Here is a 7,592-nt window from a genome sequence, read left to right as displayed (position 1 = left end):
CCGTCACGCACGGCGGGGCGGGGCGGGGCGGGGCGGGGCGGTGTCCGGGCGGTCGGCGACCCCCACCCCGCCCGCCAGGGGGCGCGGCGGAGGCCGGGCCGCTCTAGCCGGTTGAGGGCCAGCGAGGTAGGCGGGTCGCCATGGCGACGGCGGCGGGGCGGTGGCGGGGCGGCATGGCGGAGCGGCGGGCGCTGGAGGTGAGCGGGCCGGGGGGCGGCGGGCCGGGCCGGGCCGGGCCTGGCCGTCGCCTCACCGCCTCCCTCTGCCTAGACCCGCCTTGTCGAGAACCAGCCGTACGACGAGAGCCTGGACCTGCCGGAGGGCGAGGAGGCGGGCGACGCGGCGGGGAGGCCGGCCGGGGCCCGCTCGCCGGGGGCGGGGGGCGCGGGCCGCCCCCGGGGTTCCCGCCGGCCGGGGCTGCCCGGGACAGGGGGCGGCGCGGCTGATCGCAGCAGCGACGAGGAGGGCAGCGGCGGCAAGGTAGGAGCGGGGCCGGCGGCGGGAGGGGCGGCCCGGTAAGGCGGCCCGGTGAGTCCCGGCCCTTTTCGCCTAGGAGGAGGCGGCGGCCCGCTCGGCCCCTGCCGCCGCCCTTAGCGAGGACGAGGACGACTCGGAGGAGGAGGATTCCTCCGAGACCGACTCGGAGGACGACTTCGAGGAGCACGGGGCTGCGCTGGAGGGGTAAGTGGCGCTAGCGGCCGGAGCCCGGGGCCGGGGCCCGATGCCGGAGTCTGGTGCCGTAGGGGCCCTTTCGGCTCCGCTGGGGTGCTCGTGATCCCGCGAGGGCGAGCGTGGCCGTAGGCAGCGGGACAGGCAGCTCTTTCCTCCTGGCACCCGGGAAAAAGAGGTGCCTTCGTGTGACAAACAGCAGCCACCCAGGGCGGCTCCTCGGTCAGTCCCCGGGCCCCGCTTTGCTGTGCCAAGGCGAGGCACAGCTGGGAACGACCGAGGGCGTCAGCTAGCCTTCTGTCTCAGCTTCAGCCCTGCCTGACAGTGGGTGGATGCCCAAGAAAGAGGAGGCACATCTCAGACACATCATCCATCTCCTGATAATCCTCCTCCTTTTCCACTGGTATCAATGCTGAAACCATTACTAAATCCCCGAGTTGCTGTCCTAATGCCTGCCTTTGTGTGGAGCTCTCATCCACTTTTTGGCAGCTCCTGTAGAAGTCTTTCTGAGCAGAAGCAACGGTCCATCGCTCAAGGGCTTTTTCTGGCTAGGAGGCCTAAGGCAAAACATGGCCCAATAGTGGTTTTCCTGTGCTGGAAGTCTTTAAGAGAGGACTGACTACCTGGTGTTTCAGGTTCCTTCATGATTGCCTTGCACACTTGGGTCCCCCTTCTTGCTTGTACAGAACCTACCACACATTCATCTTTGCCTGCGTTTCTCTTCTTTTCTTTAGTGACTTCAATCTAGTGGATTATGACTGCCTGCCAGTGTCTTCTGAAATCAAAGAACTCTTTGAGTACATCAAGAGGTGAGTGGGAGGGGTTTTAGCCCACTCTTGGCTCTCCCTTGTGTCAATTATCGTGGCAAGCTTGGCAGGACAGTTCAGAGTCACCCACGCTGTGGTGGTGTTTTTTTCCAGGTACACTCCCAAAACAATAGAGATCGAGCACAAACTGCAGCCTTTTATTCCAGACTTTATTCCCGCAGTTGGAGACATTGACGCGTTCCTAAAGGTACAGTCGCTTCAGGTTCCTCTATACGTCCTGCCACATGAGCCGAAACAGAATGTGGCATCGGTGTGAGAGGGGCAGTTGGGCTGTACAGCCCAGAGGTGGCCGGTCTGCCCGTGCAGTGGTGCATACCCTTGCCCTGCGGTGTCAGAGGTAATGTTCTAGAGACCTGGGAAACTATGCTCAGTGGTTCAGTCACTCTCTCAAACAGCACATATGTCATTTGGGGCGAGGCCTGCCTTCTCCCTTGTCCAACACCTGGTGCTTTTCGGGTAGCACTGTACTAACACCTCGTATTCAAGAGAGCATGCCTACCACTTCCTTTTAGGGTCTGATTTTTCAACGGCAGGGAGGTTCCGTACAAAATACCCCAACTTCCCCCGCTCTGGACTCCTGTAGAAGACAGGGTCTCTGTTTATCTGCAGGTTCCTCGTCCCGATGGCAAGACTGATAACCTTGGCCTGCTGGTCCTGGACGAGCCATCGACGAAGCAGTCGGATCCCACCGTGCTCTCCCTTTGGCTGACGGAGAACTCCAAGCAGCACAACATCACCGTGAGTCGCAGAGAGGGAGGGGGCACTTGCTGCACACTGGCTGCAGCAAAACCATTGCATTTTACTTTTGCCTCTGTGACTACAACGTTACAGCACAACTGGTAACTTGGCTTTAAAAGCAGAAAAACCTAACCTTTTTCTTTAACCCATAGCTTTAAACTGCAATGGATCTAAGCCTTGCTTCAGGCAAGTCTTGGTACAGACTTTGGTTCCCTTTCCTTCAGGTGAAGCTTTGTCTCCTTTTGGTTGTCAATACCTGAGTTTACTTGGTGTTTTGTTCACGAGCTGCTCTTCTGTCTGCAGAAATCAGTTGGTATAGTGCAACTAGGAGAGAAAAAACACATGGTTAATCAGGAGCGAACACACGGTTCGCAAAAAAGCCCCAAAACACCGCGAAATGCTTCCAGGTTTATATTTCTGTTTTTAGCAGCAGATAAAAGTGAAGAGTTTGGCGAACGCAGAGAAGAACCCCAAAGCCATCGACAGCTGGATTGAAAGTATCAGTGAACTGCACCGCTGCAAACCTCCTGCCACGGTCCATTACACCAGGTGAGCTGTTACGTCAGCTCGCCTTCAGACACACTTGTACAGTGTAAGCTCAGGTCAGTGGGAGGCTGGTAGCAAAGTCTCGGAGCACTGAGTAAAACTATCAAAATATCTCTGAGAGGGAGAGGACGTGCTGACTCTCAGGATAGCCCTACCATGCACGTGTGCAGGACACACTGTTTCCTGCTCTGCACTTCTCTTACCCTGCGTAACTTGGGTTAGTTTAACAGCTAGCACACAGAACTTGTGACTTGGCAAGCTTAGGCTTGTTTTGGTACATAAAAATGCCCACGTCGACCCTCAGCAGGCGTGCAGCACTCTCTCAGCTGGTTAGAACTGAGCCTGTCCCGTTTACAGCTGTCTGGCAGTAGGAAGCCATTTCAGTTCTGCGTGATCCTGAAGTTCATGTTCTTTTCTTTCCTGGCAGGCCAATGCCTGACATCGAGACCCTGATGCAGGAATGGTCGCCGGAATTTGAGGAGCTCTTGGGAAAGGTATGTTGTCCGAGCGATAAGCAGTTAGCTCAGTGCATGGTGTTAGACACCATCTTCCATGAAGGCTGGGTTCCTGCTCCATTTTAAGCTCTTTGCCCGCAGCCCGGCCCGTTCAGGTTTCTTCCTCGCTTACTGTTTCTCCCTTGCCAGAAGACAGGGGAGCAGTCCAGTGCCTGAATTCCCATCTGCTGCCCCACTGGCCTCTGTGCTTGGCCTGATATCAGCGCGATCTCTTGGGCTCTTGCCATACAAGAGCAGAGCTGACAGCCTCATCTATTCCAGGTGGGCCTCCCGACTGCAGAGATGAACTGTGACCTGGGTGAATACGTCGACATGATATGTGGTAAGCGGGGGAGGCTGTGCTGAAGATGCAAGTGTGCTGCTGGCCTGGCGCTATCTCACTTAAAGCAAGAGACCTCTAGGTGCAGGCTCAGCCCTGACTAGTCGAGATCATTCTCTGTTGCCTTCAGTAAGAAGCAGAATTTTGTACCACAGGCGCCTGTGGTCTTTGATGAGCGAAGGCCTAAGTGATCGCGGGCAGTGGGAAGCTCAGCCTTTACTTGCAGCACTTTGTGCAGGGCAGTGCAGCCCAGATGCTCTCACATGCTTCTGTTCTTGCTTGTAGCCATTCTGGACATCCCTGTGTACAAGAGTCGGATCCAGCCTCTGCATATCCTCTTCTCCCTCTACTCGGAGTTCAAGAACTCGCAGGTATGCAGCTCCAGACAGGCACTGCTCACCTGGCTGGAAGCATTGCAGAGCTCCTCTCCTTACATTTGGCTTCCCTGTGCTGTGGGTGTCTGTAAAGGGCTGGTAGGCCATGATAAAGGGGTCCAAAGAAAGTTTTCTAAGCTTTTCCTTTCCCTAGTACCTCAACATTACACAAGGAGCCTCTGATGTGCCACAAGGCACACAGCATTAAGTTTAGCAGTCCAGCGTAAGCCCAGAATGCTTTTCGTGCTGAAGTTGGGGCGACTGCTGAGCACGCAGCTCAGACAGAGCAGAAGTGGCTTGCATTTTCAGATGCATGCCTGTACGCTCATTCATGAGAGTCGAGCCTTTGCACTAATGCATTCCTTCCCCTGCAGCATTTCAAGGCCCTGGCTGACGGGAAGAAGGGCAGGAGCCCACCATCCAACCCGCCTTCACAAGCAGCAGACGCAGAAGTGTTAAGCTTTACTTGAAGCTTCATGTTAAACCCTCGTCTCCTGGATCAATGTCTGCCGCTGGACATCAACCTTGGACCACAGCAGCCTGTGAAGCAGCGCAGGGCACTTCAGAAGCCTTCTTGGTTTTATAGATACTACTGAGCTGTCCTGCATTCACGGAGTAGGACGTTACTCATCAGATTGCACAAGCTGCCTGACCACTCCATTTTTGACTTGTTCCCAAAGAGTTCTGTATTAAACCAGCTCTTCCCAATGGCAGGCTCCCTGTGCTGTAGATGCTGCAGAGCGGGGGCTCCTCGAGTGCACGCTATGAGTGCTAGAGCAAGTAGGAATGAATTCCATGCTCAGACACACCACTTGGATCTGCCCAGTGCGTTCCAAGGTCTGATCTGGGGATCTGGAAACTCCTCTGCTCTGTATTGTTGAGCCCCTTTTTTTCTATTCTCAAGCCCCTTAGCTGCTGCCAAGGAGAAATAACCAGCACAGCACCACACAGACGCTTGAGTTTAGTTTATTGCTGTTGGGACGACTCTTTCCAGCCCCCACCACGCTGCTTGCTCACCCATCTGCCACAGCTCTGGCAGGGGCGGGGAGGATCACGCAGCAAGCAGGCCACAAACCTGCTAAAGCAAGGCTGGTGCTGGGCCTTACCCCAGGAGGAATCACAGCGCTAGCAGCTTGGCAGAGCCTGGCTATAAACAGCTTGGATGAGTTTTGATTATAATAGTCTATTCGTAAAGCGCACAGGCTATATAAAACATGCCTTGGCTAATGGCGCAGCTGCCGTGACCTTAACATATAGCTGGGGGCTGGTCAGCGCCTGCCACCCAGCACGGCCTCCCCGGCACCCTTGGCTGCGCTCTTCCAGATGCTGGTACGTACCTGGGGCTGGGCAGCCCTGGCTCACGGGCACCACGCTGCGTCTCACAGCCAGATCTCGTCGCTGCTCATGCTGGGCACTTTGTAGATGCGCCCGGACATCGGGAGCTGGACAAAACCTACAGGACAAAGACAGCTCGTTGCCATCACCTTTTGGGGCAGCTGTGGAGGCCGGGGTCCCCGTAGCATGGCTTTCGGATTCCTTGCCCACCTACGCCCCCTCACCGAGCTTGCTGAGGACCAGGAAGTTCTCTGGCCCCGGCAGCGCACCCTCCTCTCCCCTGGCACCGGTTCCCACATCCGCAGGGGCAGCTACGGGGAATGAAAGGGGTGAGAGCTGGGATGTTTAGCCCTTGCCCAGGCAGGGCCTGTGGCCTCACATGTTCCTCTGCACCGGCACCTCAGGGTCTTACCTCTGGCCTGCTGCGCGAGGTCACCAAGGCGCAGGTCGGGCGGCAGGGACCGGGTCTGGCGGGGCAAGTGCGTGCCCCAGGGCTGCGGGTGCTCGGAGCTGCTGCAACGGGAGCACCGGCTGAGCGGGCTGCTCCCTTCTGCTCGCCCCTCACCTGGCACCGTCTTGGGCCAGCGGCATGCTAGGCAGGCGGCACAAGAGCCCAGGCTAAGCAGGGCGCCCAGGGCCAGGGCCGCTCCAACGGTGACGCCCAGGAGGGGCAGCTCCACACGGGCATCCAGCAGACCTGCACAGGCAGCGCAGCTCCCTCAGCACCCCTCTGCAGGGCCGCTGCTCCTCCGCATCGCCCCCCCCCCCCACCTACCTGGGGGTAGGAGGGAGGTGGTGGTGATGCCGACACTGTTGGCAGCGCTGATGGAAAAGTTGCTGGCCGCGTGGCTGAGGTGGATGCGAAGCGAGTGGTTGGCCAGCCCTGGGTAGCGCGTGGCACCCAAGAGGAGGAACTCAGAGGCGTTGGCCATCACCTGCCCATCCTGGTCAATCCAGGTAATGCTGGCGGGTGGGTTAGCTTGCACCAGCACAAAGAGTACCAGAAGGAGCCCAGTGCCCTCGACCTCCTGGTAGTGGGCATGTGCCTGCAGGATCTCCGGCTTATCTGGGCAACAAACACAGGCAGTGAGATGGGCAGGAGGGATGGGGAGGGGGCAGCGGGGATGGGGGCAGCACAGCCAGGAGCAGGATTTTCCTCGCCCAAGGCCAGGAGCACTCATCAGCCATGTTTGTGCAGGACTGATGAGATGCTGCCCCACGACAGCTGTGATGGATGCAGGCCATGGTACTGCTCCGGCCAGGCAGCAACCCCCCCATGCGCCCTCCCCGCACCTCCGGCTGGAGCAGGGCCGGCGCTGCGGACCTTACACTGCACGTCGAGGAGGACGGAGGCGTTGTAGGTCTCACCGGAGGCCGGGTCCATCAGGGAGCAGTTGAGCTCGCGGTCGGTGCGCCGGGCGGTGAGGGTGAGGGTGCTGGCAGTGCCCGTGGCCGAGCAGTTTGCCTCCTGCTTCCGGCCGTCGAGGTACCACGCCAGCGTGGCGCCGGGGGCTGGCTGGGGGGCCCGGCAGGTGAAGGCATGGCTCTCCTCCTCCAGCAGCGTGCACACTGCCAGTGGCTGCCCGTCGATGGTGGGGCCCAGCTCCCCCAGCCCTGCCGGAGAGCCCGTGGCACGTCAGAGCCGCAGTGGGGTTCTGCTGCCAGGGCCACATGCCAGATCCCACCACAGCCTCACCTGCTGAGCAGAGCACCGGGAGGCCGAGCAACAGCAGCAGGCAGGCAAGGGCAGCCCCTGGCCACCCCCTGGGATGCCCCATGGTGCGCTGACTGCGCTCAGTGCTAGGAGAGAGGCAGGTGGAGCAGGCACACGGGGCCATCCCCGCGTTGGGCCCCCGGCGTGGCAGCATGCGGCAGGGCTGGAGGATGCAGCCGAGCTGCACCTTACCTGAAGCATCACTGCTGCCGTGTCCAGCCTAGCCCGCAGTGCGGCTCTGCGCCTGGGCCCCGGCACGCAGGGCCGAGCATGCAGCACAGGGGCGGTCCCCAGCAAGGCCGCCAGCATCCCTCTAGCTGGGCCCCCACAGCCACCTTCCCAGAGCAGGGCTGGTGCAGCGCGCAGCCGCTGCGGCGGCGGGGTCTGTCCTGCTGCCTGGGTGGCCACGAGCACAGCCCTGGCGCATGTGAGAGCGGCTGGAGACCACCCAGCCAGGGGAGGGGATGAACACTGCCGTGCCCCCCATCTCCCCCCTTCAATGGAGGGGGCTCAGCGCCCTGCTCAGCCCAGCCTCGCACCCACGGGGAGACCCAT

General features: G+C 59.6%; 2 protein-coding genes across 6 annotated transcripts; one reads left to right on the top strand and one right to left on the bottom strand.

Annotated features, from left to right (window-relative positions):
- The first annotated feature begins 112 nt into the window (after positions 1–112).
- IFT46 (intraflagellar transport 46) lies at positions 113–4,696 on the top strand. Of its 2 annotated transcripts, none has more exons than XM_052783789.1 (11): positions 113–197; positions 271–480; positions 554–681; positions 1,404–1,478; positions 1,590–1,683; positions 2,106–2,234; positions 2,665–2,783; positions 3,208–3,274; positions 3,557–3,617; positions 3,900–3,985; positions 4,363–4,696. In XM_052783789.1, exons 1-11 carry the CDS (start codon positions 141–143, stop codon positions 4,456–4,458), a joined length of 1,122 nt encoding a protein of 373 aa, XP_052639749.1. In that variant the 5' UTR covers positions 113–140; the 3' UTR covers positions 4,459–4,696. The 2 variants fall into 2 exon arrangements, with proteins under 2 accessions (XP_052639749.1, XP_052639747.1); XM_052783787.1 differs by having other exon boundaries at positions 2,662–2,783.
- On the bottom strand, positions 1,613–7,523 carry TMEM25 (transmembrane protein 25). Of its 4 annotated transcripts, XR_008234680.1 has the most exons (7): positions 7,020–7,523; positions 6,653–6,937; positions 6,099–6,389; positions 5,736–5,836; positions 5,548–5,634; positions 5,326–5,441; positions 1,613–2,558 (listed from the first exon to the last, which is right to left on the bottom strand). XR_008234680.1 is itself a non-coding variant. In XM_052783785.1 (6 exons), exons 1-6 carry the CDS (start codon positions 7,189–7,191, stop codon positions 5,391–5,393), a joined length of 987 nt encoding a protein of 328 aa, XP_052639745.1. In that variant the 5' UTR covers positions 7,192–7,523; the 3' UTR covers positions 4,939–5,390. The 4 variants fall into 4 exon arrangements, 3 of the variants coding, with proteins under 3 accessions (XP_052639745.1, XP_052639746.1, XP_052639744.1); XM_052783785.1 differs by lacking the exon at positions 1,613–2,558 and having other exon boundaries at positions 4,939–5,441; XM_052783786.1 differs by lacking the exon at positions 1,613–2,558 and having other exon boundaries at positions 4,939–5,441; positions 5,736–5,833.
- Between the last annotated feature and the right edge of the window lie 69 nt (positions 7,524–7,592).

The sequence above is a fragment of the Harpia harpyja genome, chromosome 4, assembly GCF_026419915.1.
Source record: "Harpia harpyja isolate bHarHar1 chromosome 4, bHarHar1 primary haplotype, whole genome shotgun sequence".
Classification (NCBI taxonomy): domain Eukaryota; kingdom Metazoa; phylum Chordata; class Aves; order Accipitriformes; family Accipitridae; genus Harpia; species Harpia harpyja.
Note: the sequence above shows the minus strand (reverse complement) of the source record. Positions and strands in the feature narration are given on the sequence as shown.